General features: G+C 27.3%; 2 protein-coding genes across 8 annotated transcripts in view; both read right to left on the bottom strand.

The window, feature by feature from the left end:
* Positions 1–14,738: 14,738 nt before the first annotated feature.
* Positions 14,739–17,010, bottom strand: LOC124951840 (plasma membrane ascorbate-dependent reductase CYBRD1). Of its 4 annotated transcripts, none has more exons than XM_047500775.1 (7): positions 16,793–17,010; positions 16,400–16,473; positions 16,079–16,179; positions 15,688–15,912; positions 15,398–15,606; positions 15,094–15,251; positions 14,739–15,020 (listed from the first exon to the last, which is right to left on the bottom strand). In XM_047500775.1, the coding sequence occupies exons 3-7, from the start codon at positions 16,104–16,106 to the stop codon at positions 14,864–14,866; spliced, it is 777 nt and encodes a 258-aa protein (XP_047356731.1). In that variant the 5' UTR covers positions 16,107–16,179; positions 16,400–16,473; positions 16,793–17,010; the 3' UTR covers positions 14,739–14,863. The 4 variants fall into 4 exon arrangements, with proteins under 4 accessions (XP_047356731.1, XP_047356730.1, XP_047356733.1 ...); XM_047500774.1 differs by having other exon boundaries at positions 16,079–16,165; positions 16,793–17,009; XM_047500777.1 differs by lacking the exon at positions 16,079–16,179 and having other exon boundaries at positions 16,793–17,001.
* A 929-nt stretch (positions 17,011–17,939) lies between these two features.
* LOC124951839 overlaps positions 17,940–20,000 on the bottom strand; it is a 5,314-nt gene continuing 3,253 nt past the window's right edge. For 2 of the 4 annotated variants that reach the window (XM_047500771.1, XM_047500773.1), the window contains exons 5-6: positions 18,244–18,445; positions 17,940–18,118 (exon numbers count right to left, since the gene is read on the bottom strand). In XM_047500771.1, the coding sequence (XP_047356727.1) occupies positions 18,018–18,118; positions 18,244–18,445 (303 nt within the window). In that variant the 3' untranslated portion in view covers positions 17,940–18,017. Of the gene's footprint in view, positions 18,119–18,243; positions 18,807–20,000 lie in introns of those variants that run through there. The other 2 variants (XR_007101732.1, XM_047500772.1) reach the window with 2 other exon arrangements.

Below are 20,000 nucleotides of genomic sequence, written 5' to 3'. Positions count from 1 at the left end.
ACAACGAACGACAACATTCAGTTCGACCCAATCGTAATGACGTTTTCGTCGAGTCAACACCATTACCACCATCATATACGTGTATTGATACATACCATGGGGCTTTTAAAGAGGGGAGAGCTTTCTCATTTTCGTATTTTAAATCGTGACTTTAAACGATATCACCACCTATGTCTCTAAGTAATCTCAATTAAATGAAATCTCGCGTTGTTCGGAATGTATTGCTCGGAAAAGAAGAAAGAAAGAAAGAAAGAAAGGAAGAAGAAAAAAAAAATAGAAAAGAAAAAAAAAAAGAAAAGTAAAAAAGAAAACCATTTCTAAACGAGTTCTTAGATAACTAAATCCTTTTTAGTAGTAGATTCGTATAGTTAACGAGCTAAGTTTAAAGGCACGTAGCGACAAAAGTAGTTTTCTCTCTTACATAGTAAACTAAATACTAAACTCTCTACATGTTGTATCGTGATCTCTCTGAAATGAATTTCGAGATTCGTTTGATCCCATTCACGTAGAAACGATTTGATGATTTTTTTTTTCTTTTTCTTTTTTTTCTTTTTTTTTCTTTTTTTTCTATTTTTTTTTTTTTTTTTTTTTTTTTTTTTTTTTGAAATGACGCGATACGTCAACAATTTAAAATTCGTTTCTACATATATTTATTTATTTACTTATTTATTTATTGATATATATATAATATTTATTTAATAAAATATTTTTATTAATTAATATCAAGTATTTTGTAAAATAAATGATCAATAGATATATAAGAATATTTTTGTCAGTATTTATAATAAATATAATAAACATAATAAAAAATATAATATATGACATACATATATATGTGTATATATATATATATATAAAATATAATGAGATATCTAATATAATTGATCAGTATAAATAATTAAATCTCAGGTTTGTATTTGGATTTATTATAAATGTTAACATCATCTACGTTTCTAAAATATTGACAATTTATTATATATTAACAAATATTTTTATTTAAATAATGATAAAAAATTTTTCTATAACAATCGATCTAATATCAATTACTTATATTATTATACATTACGTACTGATATTTTATTAGAATAAAAAAAAGATCCGACCATTCATTTAAAATACCGATTAAAAATAAATATTAATAGGAATCTAACAAATAGCAACTTTTCTTTTTTTGTAAAATCATCATTGTTTTCTTGTTCTTTGCCTCTTTTTTTTTTCTTTGTGTTTAGTAAATCGATTTTTTTTTTTTTTTTTTTTTTTTTTTTTTTTAATGATAAATGCATAAGAACGTAGAAAACGCGGAAGTAAGGGTTGAGCTTGAAAACGTTTTATATTATTGACTCATCGTCTCATAGTAAATGTTCATTATTCATGTTTCAAGGTATTCTAAAACACTAGAAACAAGCATGAAGAGTTGTTGATCATTGAAAAAGGAAATACTTCTAATTCTACTTCTTAAGAAAACGTAAATGTAAAATATATGTACATAGACAATAACGATATATATATATATATATATATATACACACACACATACATATACCTAGATATACAGGGTAATTTAAAAATCACCGAATGATTATAAAAAGAAAAAAAAAAAAAAAAAAATTATCCTTTTCCAAAACCATACGTATTAATTTTATATACTTTTCTTGTAGATATAAAAGAAGAAAAAAAAAGAAAAAAGAAATAATCCTAAAAGCTTGTAGCGTCATCTACAATGTGAAAAGAAAAAATAAATTGGTCTGGAAAGCGTAATTGATAAAAAAAAAAAAAAAAAAAAAAAAAAAAAAAAAAAAAAAAAAAAAAAAAGAGGAATCATGAGCCAAGAACTTTTGGCTCACTCTATACATAATGTTGTTTCGATCGATCGAAGAAACTAGTTTCATAAACGATTCTAATCACGTCTTACGATAATATTATCGATATCTCTACTTCGTAACTACGACAAAGACGACTTAGATAATTATATGCATACTTCGGAGAATTTCCTGATGTATGATTAGACTAAACGGGTTTTCAAAAAGTGTCACGCGATATGGAATGGCTCGAATCGTTGTACGTTAGAATATCTCTATTCGCATTTCTATTCGACACGTTCCTTCTAATAATTCCAATTACGTACGTAATCGTATTAGACAAAAAGGAATTGTTGTTCAGAGAATTTTGTTAAAAAAAATTTTATTAGGCTCTTTAACGTTAATCAAATTTCTCAATGCATTATATATTATTAATTATAAGTCTTATAAAAGTGTTTCCTGAAAAATTGCGAACGTTTCTCTCTCGATTTTTCTTGTTCTTTTTTTTTTTTTTTTTTTTTTTTTTTTTTTTTTCGTTTAATTTCACCTTTTTTTTGATTTCTTTCTTTTTTGGTTCTTTTTTTTTCCTTGTACGAATGCTTGACGTTCATTATTTTAGTACGAAATAAAGTTTACTTTACGATTATAAATACCGAGAGCCGAATCACGAATTATATTCATAGTTAATTTAAAAACTTACTTAACTTACAGAACTTACTTTTCTTACTTGAAATTAATATTCTTAATTTTCAATATTGTTGAAAATTTCTAAAAACTATATATATAATAAAAAAAATATATATACATATATATCTAAAAGATCTGAATCGATTATCAAATCCACATATTTTAGAAAAGCTATGTCATTTAGTTTATACTTAGTATTGTCTAACAAAAATTGGATACATTTAAAATAATAACAAAGCGTATTATTTTCTTTTTTCCAGATGACTATAAAAATGATGCATTTTTAATCGTCATTAAAAACGATCAGAGTAATATTTAATTGAAAATATTATTTTTTTCTTTACTCATGATTACTGTTCAATTAAATAAATTAAAAATTTAAAAGAAAAGAAGGAAAGAGAAAAGAGAAAAAAGAATCGATTAAATATGAAAACGGATTAAACAGAATTAAAATGAGAAGAAGGAAAAAAAAAAAAGATCCGTAAGGAGAAGAAAATAAATAGAATGAGTACGGAGGAAGGAATATAATTAAAAAGGAAGAAAAACGAAAGAATAAAAAAATTATATAAAAATGGATAAAGAGAGAGAGAGAGAGAGAGAGAGAGAAAGCTAAAAATAACTAAAAAAAAAAAGAAGAAAAAAAAACAGCAGAGAAACAAACAAACAAAAATATCAACAAGAAGAAAAATTACATTACCAATGACTTTATTCACTTTGACGTTATTCACTGAAGATGTTAATATTCAAATAGATAAAGAAAGTAAGAGAGAGAGAGAGAGAGAGAGAGAGAGAGAGGAAGCTCATTGTATATATACATATATATATATATAACATCTCACTTCCTCCTCTTAGTCGTTTAACGTCTAGAGTTTGCTGCAGCAGCAAGCAGCAGCAGCGGCAGCAGCCTAGCAAATGTAATCCATGATTCAGTTTTTTCTCGCGATTTGCACTCGACCGATAGACGCCGCGGCGAGTTTGTTACGTAAGTAGTATATACCAACTATCTCTCTTTCTCTCTTTCTTTCTCCCGAGATCTATAGATCGGCGTTCCGTGAGTCGTGATCGACCGAGGAAAATTGTATTATCGAAAGTGAGATTGCTTGAGAGTCTCGGAAGTGGCACGAAACGAAATACGTGCATAATCGAAGCGGAGGACTCATAGGTCGTGATCTCTCTCTCGTGACTTCAAACATATAAACCAAGGACGCGATGAATGAAGTAATCATATTACATATGTGTTTATATATAAATATATATTTATTTATTTATATATATATATATATATGCATGTTTAACTGTTTACATGGATACATATAGATAAGATGAACCATATAACAGGATCGTAATCATTTTTTTTTCCTCTAATTTTGATCAAACGTAATGATAAAAATTCAGTTTTAATTAATATATATCTGTGTGTTTGTATGTATATATATATATATATATATATAAATGTTATTATCATTATTATTATTAATATTATTATTATTATTATTATTATTATTATTATTATTATTATTATTATTATTATTATTATTATTATAATTTTCACTATCATAATTATTATTATTATTATTATTATTATTATCATTATTATTATTATTATTATTATTATTATTATTATTATTATTATTATTATTATTATTATTATTATTATTATTAGTATGTATTGTGTGTGTATAATCGATCATTTTTTTAACAAATTCTGAGATCAAATTCATATACGAAAATGATTGAATGATTGAATTTTTAATTGATCATATTGCATTATATATATATATATATATATATATATATATGTATATAGGATAATTATAGAAGTATATACGTATTTATATGTTTAAAAGATTCTGATAAATATTTTTTATCTCGAAGTAATAAGTTGTTCAAAGTCGACGAGATCTCACTTTCTCCGTTCTCTCTTTGATCACGATCTATCGAAGTAATAAATCTCGAAGATCTATTCATTCATCCATTAAATCAACCAATAAGTAATATGAGAAATTTTAATTATTTTTTATCAAAATAAAGGGCACAGAGTGAAAATATCTCTCAATCAAAACATAAATAATATACATGTAAAATATTAAAAATTCTATGAATATATTATTAATAAAACTAATTCATAAATCTAATTAAATATATCATTTACTTTACTCTTGAAATTTTTAACTATACTATTTGATATCTAAATAAACGAACACTGAAAAACTTCTGTCATTACTCTATTACTCGATTACTTTATTATTCAATACAATCTAATACTATATTAAGTTGTATATATATATATATATATATATATATATATATCTACTTGATAAATGACTCGTAGAAATTACACGAATAAATAAAAATAAAAAGAAATAATAATAATAATAATAGTAATAAAAATAAACGAAAAAAAAATAAAGAAAAAGAAAAAAAACTATCAAATCGTATAAATGATGATGATAAATGATATAAATCCTTGGATTTATATGTTCAATTTATATCGATCGAAAGATTTTTTTACTTGATCTCATATACGGATCTATTCAAGTTTAACGTAATCGAATGGTGTGTATATAGTATGCATTTACATACATAGACAGATAGATACATACATACATGCATACATACGTCGTTCTAAACTATATCAAGAAAAATTGATATACTCGTGGAACGTTAATAACGTCGCTCGCGTGAACGGCCACAGACAATATACACGTATGTACATACATATAACGTAATCGTTGTAGATAACATAAGTTTCATAAACTTCATATGCAGAATAATGTCCGTAACCACCATCGAGTTGTATTTTTTTTTTACAATTAAAACCAATCGCTTGTTAATTAACACGAACATTATTCGATTAAATTAACAAAAGAAAAAGAAAAAAATTAAAAAAGAAAAAGAGAGAAAGAGAGAGAGAGAATAATAAAAAAATATTGGAAGAAACGAAAAGAAGACGAAAATTAATAAAAAAAAAAATAAATAAATAAATAAATAAATTACGAGACAACGAGATTACGTTCCACGCGCGAATTAAATTAAAAAAGGGAAAGAATTTATGTACGAAAAAAAAATGAAAAATAAAAGTGAAATATAAAAATAAAACAATACACAAATAAATAAATAAATAAGTAAGTAAATAAATAAAGAAATTATATAATTGTACGAATGAAAGTAAAATTATTGAAAGAACGGGATAAATATGTAAACAAAAAATAAATAAATAAATAAATAAATAAAAAAAACGGGGGAGAGTAGGTGTTAGAGAGAACGATAAAAAAAAGGGACGAATAAAGAAGGAAAAAAAAAAATAATAAAAAAGAAATTGAACAGACAATACGATCGCACTTTTTTTTTTCCAAGAGCAAACGTTAAATCGAAAAGAAGAAAAACATGTTGGGATAGTTGGTGGACAGTTGGCGTAAGAGGGGTTGGAGAGGGTTTGAAGAGAAGGGAGAAGGTACCACTAGTGGTCTGTTACTGCAAACTCGGTGGGAAAATGACCGCGGCTTGCTCGAGAATTGCTTCGATATGAGCTAATGCGCACCGCAAAACACGCAAGACGCATTACGTAACACTTCTGCTAAACTCTGCGGAACACGGTATACGTATTTTATACACACATACATGTTTCTATGCATATGTGTACGTATATATTTCTTACTACGGCAACTCTAAGAGATATATACCGAGTACGCATTTATTAACGAGTAATCGTTCTATCGCTGTTTCCGCCGAAAGGGAACTATAATAATTCGCCATAATAATTCTCCTATATGTGTGTATATATATATATATATATAAAACGAGCATACATTCGAAAAAAAAAAATATATGCGTGTGCGTCTGCGTGTACGTGTGTGATTTCGTGCGAGAAAGAATTAAAAAAGATCAATTTCTATAAGCGTTATATACGTAAATAAATAGGATATGTATGCACCCGTATGCATGCGTGTCTCTATTTGTGTGTATGTGTATGTGCGTGTGTGTGTGTGTGTGTGTGTCGATATATATACTCGAACGAAATTAAGTTCAAGGTATCGAGAGTTGGATCTAACAAGTTAAAGTCTGACCACGCGTACTACTGACTACTTGCGGTAGGTAAGTTTCTTCTTCTTTCTCCCTTCTCTCTCTATCTCATCCTAATCCTTATCCTCCCTTCCTCCTTCTTCTCCTTCTACACCTTTATCCCATTCTCCCTTACGAATCTAATGGTAATCTAATGGTAAGGTTTAATTTAAACGATTAAATTATAATTCGTATAATAATAAAAATTATTACGACGATAATACGAAATAATTACTAACAATAATTTCTGATGAGAAGGTATTTAAGGTTTAAAAAAAAAAATAAATAAATAAATAAATGATTTATCATATCATTATAACTGAGACGAGTTTGAGAGAAATAGAAAAGAAAAAAGAAAAAGAAATCTTACTAGCTTGCAAATGAAATCTAGAATTGTAAAGTTTTAAAACACAAAAAAAAAACACGATGGAATTATTTTATTTAACTGAGAACGAGTTTGAGAGAAATGAAGGAAAGAGATTAAAAAAAAGGGAGGTGAAAAAATGCTGCATGTTTACGAATGAAATCTAAAGAAAGATAAAAGAAAAGAAAAAAAAAAAGTTGCAATTTTTATGAATTCGCCAAGACAACATACGTGACGTTTAACGAGAGACATTATTTATCATTAATAAGATAAATATATATTTCGTAAATAAGACAGATGAATTATTATTAAATTTGGAGGAGTTTAAGAGAAATCAAGAAAAAAATACTGCGTTTATAAATGAAGTAAGAAAGAAAAATAAAAAAAATAAAAAAAAATAAAAAAATAAAAAAAAATACAATTTTTATAAATTTGTAAGAAAATCACATGAATGACATTATATACATATATACATATATATACATATATATATATATATATACGTATGTCTGCATGCATACGTACAAATGATAAATAATTATAAAATCGATGGATTCGATAAAAAAAAATAAAGAAAAAAAAAATGGTTGCTTTTATAAATGAAATTAAAAAATTGAGTTCATATATGTCTTTCCAATTTTTATCTTCTCTCCATTGCGTACAATTTCTAATATCTAAGATCGTTTTACTGACTTGTGTGCATCGACGAAGGCCCACATACACATAAAATATATACACATACATGCATATATATACATATACACACACACACACACACACACACACATATATATATATATATATATATGTATGTATATATATATATTCCTTCTCTCCTCTATTCCATCCTCCTTATTACGTAAGCAATGTCAATGTAATTGACATGAAATAATAAAAAGTAACGCTAATTATTTATGTAACAATTCTATCCGAGTTAGCAAACAATAAAAAGGACAAGAACTTTGAAAGATGATGAAGAAAAAAGTAGACCATAATCTAGACGATTTTTGATTTGCCTTGTTTATCATTGATTTATATGAAAAATTCTGAAGTATTAAAAAAGGAAAAAGAAAAAGAAAAAAAGCAAAAAAGAAAGAAAAAATGATCTTTCATAACGTTTTTCTCGTTTTTCCTTTTTCTTTCCCCCCTCCCCTTCCCCCTATTGTATCTCGAATAAAAAATTCGTATGTGTTCATCGGTCTTCTGTGAGTCAGAATAATTATTTTTAACAAATTATAATCTAAAGTATACTATTTCATTAGCATAGTTCAATGTAAACGCACACCCACATACATACATATATATACCCGTTGATTTGAGCTTGAGTTATGTAGACATGTACGTATATGTATATATGTATGTATGTATGTATGTATGTATGTATGTATGTATGTATCCATGTATGTATGTATCTATGTATGTATGTATGTATGTATATATATACATAGAACGTAATACAAGAGGTTAGACTAGGTCGAATGTCGATGATGCGAAGTGCATGCGTAACAAATAAACGCATGAATGCATGTGTGTACGTGGGTCTCCGTTGCTCTACTACTGTTGTATTGCTTTCGAGATTATGTACGATACATACGACGACGACGACGACGACGATGATAAGCAACAGTATGGCGTTATATCATCGTTCGAGGCGATATCGCAACGGCTTCTAGTCTTTTTACCGATATGCAATAGTGCAGTCAGAGGCTCGTTTCTAACGTAAAAAAAAATGTGATAGCTTGTAAATGTGTCGATCTTTTATCGTTTTATTCCACTTAATTTTCCAATCCCGATCATTAAAGATCATCTTTTTGTCTTTTTTCGTGAGCGAGCGTTCTTCCTTGTCTTTTTAATTTCTCCCTCTCTCTCTCTCTCTCCCTCTCTCTCTCTCTCTCTCTCTCTCTCTCTCTCTCTCTCTCTCTCTCTCCCTCTTTATTTTTGTGTGTGTGTGTGTTTTTTTTTATTCTTATTATTATTATCAGTATAACAATATAACGATAATATATACTGTGTTAACTTTGCATTTTATAATGTCGAAAATAATCTATACTCAAGCGACTGTGACGAGATATTCAATAATAGAAATAATATATATATTATTTTTTATTAATATATAATATATATATATATATAAAGTTTACATAATTTTTGTTTTTAATATTTTTTACTAAAAATATAAAATATAAAAAATAAAAATATTATGTGTGTGTATATTTATTTAAATATATTACGTATATCATTACAAATATTTATAGTTATTTAGTTAACTTTCGGCGCATAAAAAGAAAAAAAAAGAAATGAAAATTCCATAGAAAAATAGAAATACCAAAACAATGACGAAATTTTGTAAATATATTTGAAAAAAAATAATTTAGATTAGCACACACACACACACACACACACATACATAACAATAAAACATGATTGGTTCATTCTTTTTTATTCTTTTTTTTTTTTTTTTTATTTTATTATTTTTCTAAACTAGATGAATTCATAATCGTCTCTTACGTAATACTGATCAATAATTAATGAATAGAATGTTAATTTTAGAAGAGACGTCGTCAATTGATTACCGAGTCATTATTTCTTGTTTTCCTTCTTTTTCTTTTTTTTTTTTTTTTCCAGACATTCATCGCATCGAATAAATTTATATATAAAATTCCCATTGGTATTAGTAACGGGTAATAACAATCATCGAGGGCCAGCCGCCGATGATAGGTCAGAGCCCCTTTAAGGACCCTCTCATAAAGCGACAAAGAGAGAAAAAAATATAATCTTTGACGATTTCAATCTGTCGTATATGGCGATTACCCGGGAGTTGCATCGCTATGACGCCGATAAATCCAATCTTGCGATACGAAGAGTGATATGGTGGTCGGAAAGTGGGGATATGGATTGGTAAGGGAAGGAAAGAGAAGGAAGGAAAAGACGAATTAAAAATCGACACTCGATAGATATTAATTGGAGATCGAATTGTGTTAGACAAACAAAAAGAGAAAGAGACAGAACAAGGACTTATAGTTAGCGACTTGGGTTAAGCATTTAAGTATTTCGAATTAAATAGCTTCGATAAAAATTTCTTTGTTTTTTAAATTTATATGTCTGTTCTTTTTCACACTATAGTCATAAAGTAATCATATATATATATTACTATTTTTATTAGTAGTATAATGTATATGTGTATATATATATATATATATATATATGCAATATACTTTTTTATTGTAGTATAATGTAGTCATATATATTACTATAGTGCATATATAAACGTACATACCTGTCACTGCATAGTAAATTAAAACTACATATATATATATATATATATATATATATACATATAGTACATTCTAATGCTATAGAAACATATGATTTATTAAAAAATTATACACATTATGTGTAGTACTTGTTTACCTGTACTTGTTATACTGTTTACGTATATATCATTGAATATCCAGAAATAATAACACACAAATACAAACACATACAATAAATACATAGTTATATACATAGACGCATGGACGCACGCACGTACGCACACACAGATGTGCATAAACCTAAGTACGTGCTTTTATTTTTTTTATAATTTTTTTTTTTCTTTTTTTTTTTTTCTTTTTTTTTTTTTTTTCTTCATGTAACAAGACCTGTCGTTTGCGAAAGAATGCATGCTCGTGAAAAATGAGATGTCACGACGCATCATTTAACGCCATTCGACTTATATAATTTCATAAAATCAGGAAGTACCTTCGAAAATAATGAAGAAAAAAAATTTCTGCACAAATACAGATAATCCTTCGATGATTCGCATAAACGTCCTTCGTCTCATCATGACCATCACCACTACCATCATTACCACCATCACCATCGTTATCGTCATCGTCATTCACCAACACTACCCACCACTATATATTCCATAGAAGAAGTCTCTTTAGCGCCAAGTAAAGAGAGATCCGTACTTTCACGTAGAGAGATAGATAATCGTCTTATCAATAAAATATGGCGTACCTACATACATGTTCACATGTATTTATGTATGTACAAAATACATACGTAGTAAATACGCGTGTAAAGTGCAAATAATTTCATCGTAAATAATGCATATGTAATGTACTAACAAAGAAATCGATAAATCATTCATAAAAGGTTAAAACTATATCGATAAATTAACTTTACACTCTCTAACTATTTATATGTCTAAAAAGAAACATTAACTGTACTGGCGAACGTTAAAAGACAAACTAATTAATAAATTCAATTGTTTAAACTTTAAACTTTTTAAATAATAATTGGTGAATCGTGTCATTAAATGAAATAATTATGTATGTTATATATATATATATATATATATATATATATATGTATGTTAATTAATATCAATAAACGAACTTCGTTCTCTCTCTTTCTCTCTCTCTCTCTCTCTCTCTCTCTTTCTCTCATTTACTCGTTTTTTCATCTAATCACCTCATCGATATTTAACATAAGCATCTAATTCGTTCGATCGCTGATATAAAAAATACGACGAATTTGAATGCCTTAAGATGATCGATTAATTTATCTATAAAAACCATCTTGAAAGAGAGAAAGAGAGAGAGAGAGAGAGAGAGAGAATTAAACTTTTTCTTCCATATCTTTATCTTTATTTTCGAAAAATTCGACGATGACGATGACAATAATAATGATAATGATGATGATGATGATGATGATGATGATGATGACGATGAGAGGATGCACACCTATAAGAATGCAAGAATGACGCATCGAGTCGCGAAAACACGATATTTTCTGATAGATACACAAAGTTTGATAAGACTAAATAGATCGTAGAGATCTGATTACGAGAACTAAGTAAGTAAGTAAGTAAGTAAGTAAGTAAGTAAGTAAGTGTATGTAACTAAGTACGAACAATGTAAATAACGATCGAGTTATGGATAAAACGTACCGAGTGAGAAGAGGGATGGGCTGGAGTGGGAGTGGGGGTGGGGAAGGATATATATTAAGAGAGGCACGTTCCTATCACATGCAACGATTGAAGATCATAAAGAGATGAGTAAATGCAAATTTTCTTATCGTCTAGCCAACTTAGTTCAACTTGCAATGATGTGTGTATGTATATATTTCTATATTCGTGTGAATGTAAATATGCGCGCACGCGCGCGGTGTGTCTCTACATGTATAGTTCTATAAAGAAAAAGAAGAAAAAAAAAAAAAAAAGGAAGAAAAAAAGAAAGAAAGAAAATAAAAAAAGTACTGAAAAAAAAATAAGGAAGCAAAATAAAAATAACTCACCGTAACAGACGAATCAATTGTCGATCTAACGAACGTTCCACATTTTTTGATATCGTTTCAAACGTAACCCTGTCCATATAGTTTTGAAATAAAATAACGTAGAAAGATAAAGCGACGATTAATAGGAGACAAATATTTATGTATATAAGAGAAGAGAAATTCGTGAAAACACTAACAAGTTCACAACTTCGCGCCGACGCGCGACGACGAGAAACGCGCACAAACACAGCGACCGTCTCGAAGATAGCCGATTATACAACAACTCGCGGCGCGAGAACTCTACGAAGAACTTTGAATATGTACGGTATCCACGCTAGTTGGCGCCACTGAACAACAAGTCTCTTTCTATTGGTACATCGTTAAGGCCGTTCACTACCTTTCGTTTGTAAAGCGTATACGATTACAGCGACACGTATGGACAAAATATGAACTACGAATACAAATGAGGAACGCTGTCCCCATCGTGCGTCTAATAAGCTCAGTTAGTTATAATCCCTCTACGCATAATTATTGATTTTGTGTGGGTAGAGTAAGTAATTTATTTTACTGTTAACTCACACTTTTCAATAACTCATATATATTAAGTGTACCGGAAAATTCTGTTCGTTCCGGTTACAACGAGTTTCAACGAGTATTCTCATATTCATTTGACGCATATTTGATTTTCTTTTTCTTTTTATCATTGAATATAATACATACTGACCTAACGAATGAACGAAGTTGATTTATGTTAGTGATCATGTACTCATGGCTACTGATAAAATTTATTCACGTCATTGTATTTTGTATGAATTTCAACAATGAAGAAATCCTATAGAAATCCTATAGAAATTTATTGAAAGTACATTTAATGAAAGTACAGATTTCTGACAGAACATGCAGAAAATGGTTCGAAAATTTTGGAATAGGTTATTTTGAGCTGTCTGATAAGACACGCTTTAGACGATCGTCTTTGATCGATAACGATACTATCAAGATCATGTAAGATTCAAAATCCTTTTCTGAGAACATCGGAGATTTAGATTTAGCTCAACAAACCATTTCAATATTCCATATTCGGAAATTAGGATAATAATTGTTAAATTTGCGAATTTAAAAAAATTATCTTGTAAAAAGTATTATTGACGATGTAAAGTGTAAAGTGTAAATGAAAAATAAAATGTCGATGTATACTCGTTGAAATATAAAAGAGAACTAACTCGATTATTGTTAAGTCAATAAAAAGACCGAATATGTTTATATTGCGCAAGGCCAATCAATTAACACCGAAATTAGAATTTTTAAGTATTAAAATTTTTAATCAAAATTATTTTAAAATTCTCATGCGTTAAAATCTTTATGACTTTGGACATGAATTTCCTTATTTTTACCATAGAATTATCTGTCCAAAGGGTGACCGAGTAAACTTCTCCGTGCGAGTATCGTGAAACGCGTTTCTTTACATTTCGAATGGTTCAGAAAATCTAAGTATTAGTTATTTATGTACATAGACAAATAGGTAATCGTTGCTTCATGGAACAAACATATCCCGTTCAACGTGATATGCGAATCAATAATAAAAATACGAACTACTTCTCGTTTATCGCAATTTCCATGAGGCTTCACAGTACAAAACTTTTTCTTCGCAAAAAATATCGAAAACAGCATTTACATCTACAATGAGAACAGGAGTAATTCATGATCAATTTTAATGGACATGATCTCATCTTAATGACGAAGGTTTAATCTAGGATCCCGCTTTTTTGAATTTTTGAAAAAAAAAAAACTTTTTATTTGATTATAAACTATGCTCAATACAATACCATTGTTTAACACGATTTTTTTCAAAAAATAAAAGGTTTTTTTGTAAATTCGAAAAAATATGATCGTAGATTAAATCTTCGTCTTTAAAATATGACATTGTTGAACAAAATCAATTAACAATTATACCTATTCTTATTGTTTACGTAAACCATTATAAAAGGTGGGATGATGAACGGCCTTAACGAACAAACGAGCCTAACTGATAATGAAAGATAATAAACGAATCTCTTCTATTTACTTGTATGTGCATCTTTTTATAAATTTAAATATGTAAAAAATTCAATTATAAGTCGAATATTTATCTTGCTGCAATGGCAGAGTAACATTTTTATTTTTCATCATTAAAATATATATGTATATATATATAAAAGTAATTACAAATTATAAAAAGAGACTTGTATATATATACACATATATGTATATATATACACATGTATGTATAATATTTACGAAGTCGTAAATTTTATAAGTTAACAATATGCACATCAATGAATTTTAATTTAAAATAAACATGATTATGAAACATTGCATATCTTATATTATTATATATTATACAATGTTTAATAAATTTATATATATATATATTGTTATTGTTTAGCGTTTCTTCCTGAATGAAACTAATTTAAAAATAGCACCATTTCAATTACAAGAAGAATCACTCTTAAGATTAAAAATAATCAACAATAAAAATATATAATTAATATAACAATTTGAACAGATATTAAATATAAAATTGATAATACTTTAGACAAAAAAGAAATATATTAAAAATCTGAGACCAATGAAAACATATCAATAGCTTCTAAAAGCGCAAGCACATAGACAAGAATATCATTTTTCAAGCCAATATTTCATCATTCGTCAGTTAGTTCCTATTAGTTAGTAGAACATTATCCTCTGGTCTAGGTTGACGTTTATATTGTTCCTGCGATACTAAATATACCGCTAGTGCTCCAAAAATAATTAAAAATATTCCAATAGTGTTTACCAAGATTCCCTCAGAAGGAAAATCTTTATAATTACTGAAATATAAAAGTAATATCATTTTCTGATTATATTAAAACAATTATTTAATTATTATCAGTATGAACTAACGTTATAGAGAAGATTGCTTTTTCGTTAAGTCCAATTAAACAAGTTGCGATACTTCCAATAAAAGTTGCTACACCAAAGTAAACGTGTATTGGCATATAAGTTGCCCTTAACGATTCATGTAAGCCGGGATAAAGAAAAGTAATACATCCTGCAAGCAGCTGTTAAAAAAATGAACATGTATGAAAAGTGTACGTTAAAAATGAATACGAACATGTACGTAAAAATAAATATATACATGTATCTTAAAAATTCATATCATTTAAAATACATAAATCTAAATAACTTTTATAAAAAGTTCATTTACTTGGAAGCAAAATAATATCACACATGATAATCCTATCCAGCTATGTAAAGTATACATATTTGGTGTAGGCGGATTCTTTAAATTATGACTGTCAAAAACAGCAACCAATGCAATAATTGTCAATAAGATAGTAATCGACATTAATCCAGTGTGTATTAATTTTAGTCGCCTCTTTCGAACGTTTCTTTGCGTTCTATATATAAGCATAGCTGAAATTAAAAAAAGAATAATTCTTTTGAGTTCTATCGTTGAGTATACCTATATGTTTTTCATATAATCAACTTTTGTACCATTGCCATAGAGAAATACAAATCCAATAGTCATTAATAAAGGATGCCAATTAAATTCAAGACTTGGATTAGATGTCCAAGAAAATCCACCTCTAAATTGTGTAATCCATACTATCATTAAAATAATAAAAACGATTCCTGTCAATTCTAAAATTGTAAGTAGAAATGTAAAACCTTCTTCAGGTTTATTCACGGGTGACCGAGGTTGTTCTGTTTGCTCCATATCTGAAAAACAAAAAGACGAATATATATATATATATATATGTTTACATTTAATTGATAAGAATTATTGATTCTTTGATAACAATATAACATAGATGTAATGATCTATTATAAATCTTTCTTATGATTAATAACATTTTTTCAAAAGCAGTTTCAACAGAATACTAACCTGTTAAAAGACTGTATGAAGCATGCATGACAATTATAAATGTCCTTTGTTATTATGTAATCATTTATTTATCGTATCATCCATTTACTACAAATAAATATCTAAATAAAAATATTTCCAAAAGAAATATTGTCAATTCAATAATACATCACTACATATAAAATAAATATAGTAACATATAAACGAATATACACACATACACATATTAAAAATTTAATTTTATTTTAAAATAAATTAACATACATAATTAAAATCACATGTAAAACGTATGTTTACTATGTAACACGTATGAAAAAGTATATCATGAAATTATATGCTTACCTAAGAATTTAAAAGATTGTAAACAGGTGTCAGAACATCCAACAGGTGTGTCTATATCCAACAAGATTCACGAACTATAAAACGAGATCAATAATATATAAGTAAAATTTTTTAAACGCTCAAAGTCAATATATATGCATATATAGATATATGTATATATATATAAAAAAAAAATAATCTTAAAGATAAAATAAACATTTACATTTATATCTCAATATGAGTCAGAACGAAATAACAAAGAACGTTGGTGCAACTAACTTTATACATGAAATAATACATTAAATTAGATTATTATTTTCGTTTAAAAAATTGTATAAAATAGCGAAGAAAAAAAGAGAAAAGAAAATTTATCAAAAGAAACTTTTCAATTCTATAAACAATATGAATACTCACTCACAATATATATATATATATATATATTTATACAGAAGCTGCCTGTTACAAATCCGCCTCTACTCTGCGCTCTACATTAAATGTAGCAGAAAAAAATAGTTTCGTTATCGATCGGAAACCTTCGGAAATATTCGTACCACTACCAACGTAAGCGGGAATATTCAAATATTTCCCTTACGTATCGATGAAATTTATATTTATCTTCACTTAAAAAGTAAATAATTTAAATAACTTTCTTTTTATTATTTATTTGTCTTGTTATTTTCCATAATTGAAATTAGTATGATTTAAATTATTTTTATTCAATATTTACTAAAAGGGCAAGTTTATATCATATTAACGATCTAGATTAATTTGTAATAGTTTTAAATTTCTGAACCAGGATAATCTATGAGATTTCTTTTTTATGATAATGGAAAATATAAGGTATTAAATTACTTGATAGAATTTTTCAATAATTTATATAACATCATTTCATTACATCAAACGATGTCATTTCCTAAATGTTTGCACATTTTTCTTGATACTTATCCTTTTCATCCAAATATAATATATAGTTTATTAAATAAAACATTTACACAACACCATACTTTTACTGCAAGAAACACAAATCTTAAGAATTGTTATATCCTTAATAAATTCTTGTATACATATTCGAATTATTTCCTAAATAAACACATCCTTGGAAATAAATGATGATAAAACATTCCATTAATAAACATTATATACATTCTACTTTAATGAAGTACATTTACTATTATATTTCCTTTTTTTTTATTTATCTTTATTATTTTTTTTTTTTTGTCTTTTTACTTTTTTGATCTTTCCAAATGTTTAGCTTTCTGCGGGATCTTTATTTGCGTGGATCACTGTACTGTTCTCCTTAATATTGACTGTAGAAACATCAATTGTATGTTTAGCCTTATACACACAAAGTAGTTAATATTTCTAATCTAAAAACACGTTTATATAGAGATAAATCACTTATGAAGTTCATAAAATTTCAAGCATTAGTAAAAAATAGCTGCACGAAAAAACCGTGTCTATGAATGATAGCTTCGCAACATAATACGATCATTGCACCCTGCATTTCTGTATAATCAAGGAAGACAACGTGATTGTTCGTTCGTATATTCTTTTTTTTTTCTTTTTTTCTTTTTTTTTTTTTTTTGTTTTACTTACGCATATTATTTTTACAGTTTTATTAAATATAAATTGACTTGTATTAAGAAATTAATGTGCGCTTTGCACAAATTATGCACGATATTGTCACCAATGCTAATTCGTGCATGCTCCTCACTGCAAAAGATGTAGGTCTAATCTCAACTGTAACAAATAATGAAGAATTAATGAATATAAGAGATATAGAATTTGTATCATATCAAATAAAAGTGAAATACAAAAATACAATAGAAATAAAATAAAATTATCTATATGTAGTAAATAATTACTTGATACTGTCTTCTTTCTAACATCAGCATACTCCTCATGATTCATAGGATAATCTGGTATTGTAGAATGGCAACTGATATCCAAATGTCCATTATCTCCAGTATGTAATGCAGATACCTCTATCATTAATTTAGCAGTTGCAGATAATAGATGTTTACTATGGGGAGTATGAGGATAGTGATGTACCAATGTGACATCCACCTAATGCAAAATACATTGTTAGTTGATAAAAATCAAAGATTATTACTTTTAGGAAAACAAAAAAATATTGACAAGTTTTTTTGAGTAATGTGCCGTACCTTTTAAAACAACATGCTTGTTGTAATGTGTATAAAGTGCATTAATAGTAGTGCTTATTGCATTAGACAGACCGTGTTAGAAGAAAAGGAAAATATGAAGGAACCCAAGACATTGTGCTTTAAAACTATTTGACTCCTACAGTTGCACTACAGGTGATGTAAATAACTCCAAGAAAAAGATTCGCATATGTGCGGTCTTGAAGTGCACACACAGGTGTCTGGTCAAAATATTCCAAGGGTCTCTTTATCCACAATGGCCAATGCTATGATATTATACAAGAACGTGTAAAGCGTGATTAAACGAAGCGTGATCTGATTTCTAATTTATAAGTGATATTAGATGTAAAAACGTTGCACTCTGAATGCACTGGATTCTTAAACAAATTACAAATGCAAGCAAAATACTTACTACGCCCAAGATCTAAAAACTAGAAAACACACAGTGTATTTCTAAGTGCAGTTAATCTGACTGTGATATAACACAGAAAATAAGTGTATTTAAATTGTCTCCGAAGCTAACATACAAATGAGTGTATGAAATTGAATTACATTACAAATAAATATTTCAGTCATGTTTTGTAGTTTATATATCCTAAGAAAAATTCATGTATTTATAGATCACTCATTTTGTCATCTTTAATCTTTGAAATTATTTTATAAACACTCTCCCATTTTGGTATATATATATATATATATATTCGATGTATTAGATGAAATGTATGAGAAGAAAAATTTGATTCAATATTTTAATTCATGTTGAATGCCTCCTTATGACTGTGATGTTTATAAATGATAACTAAAAAGAAATAAATAATTTTCTTATTTTTCATTTCTTTCCTACGATACAAGTCAAAAATGTTGTGTAATTTAATTAGAGTGCAATATTATCGACATACCCTTTTGATATGCGTGGTATTGTGAAATGATACTGGTGCATAAACTTTATTGCATTATGCAATATGTCAACATTTAATAAATTCCATCACAATGTAATATATAAAGTGTTATAGTAAGTAGACAATGCAAAATCTATTGTTTAATCCTTATAACATATTATTTAATTATATTTGATAAGAATTGAAATATCTTCTAATTGAATTAAAATAAATATTTTTTTTTTAGAAAAAGATATTACTATGTCAATCTGAAACCGTGAAAGAAACCACAATGTAAAAAAGAAATTTTGGAGGATAATATTTAAATATTATGATTCTACATATAGTAGAGATTAATGAAAAAAGAAATTTTTCCACTACGTATTATAAAATTGTAATACAATATTTTTCACTACATGCCATAAAATTTTAATACCAGTTGTTTCATACTCAGACCCAATCTTAGGCGTAGACAGCGTGGATGGTCTGCAGGATGTAACACCTCTTCAATAAAGTAAATCTCAAGTGGAACTGCTTATACCTGCAGTGCTATCAGCATAAAATGGAGAGTTCACTAGTGCA

Source organism: Vespa velutina, chromosome 9 (genome assembly GCF_912470025.1).
Source record: "Vespa velutina chromosome 9, iVesVel2.1, whole genome shotgun sequence".
Taxonomy (NCBI): domain Eukaryota; kingdom Metazoa; phylum Arthropoda; class Insecta; order Hymenoptera; family Vespidae; genus Vespa; species Vespa velutina.
The sequence above is the reverse complement of the archived record's forward strand: the minus strand, read 5'-3'. Positions and strand labels throughout refer to the sequence as shown.

What these genes read in the sequence shown, in the direction of transcription:
- LOC124951840 (XM_047500775.1), bottom strand. Translation starts at nt 16,106, where the DNA reads ATGCATGCTTCATACAGTCTTTTAACAG. An exon ending in TGTATTTCTCTATGGCAATG is followed by an intron (nt 15,607 to 15,687) that starts GTACAAAAGTTG and finishes TTTTAATTTCAG; the next exon opens with CTATGCTTATATATAGAACG. An exon ending in AAAGCAATCTTCTCTATAAC is followed by an intron (nt 15,021 to 15,093) that starts GTTAGTTCATAC and finishes TTTATATTTCAG; the next exon opens with TAATTATAAAGATTTTCCTT.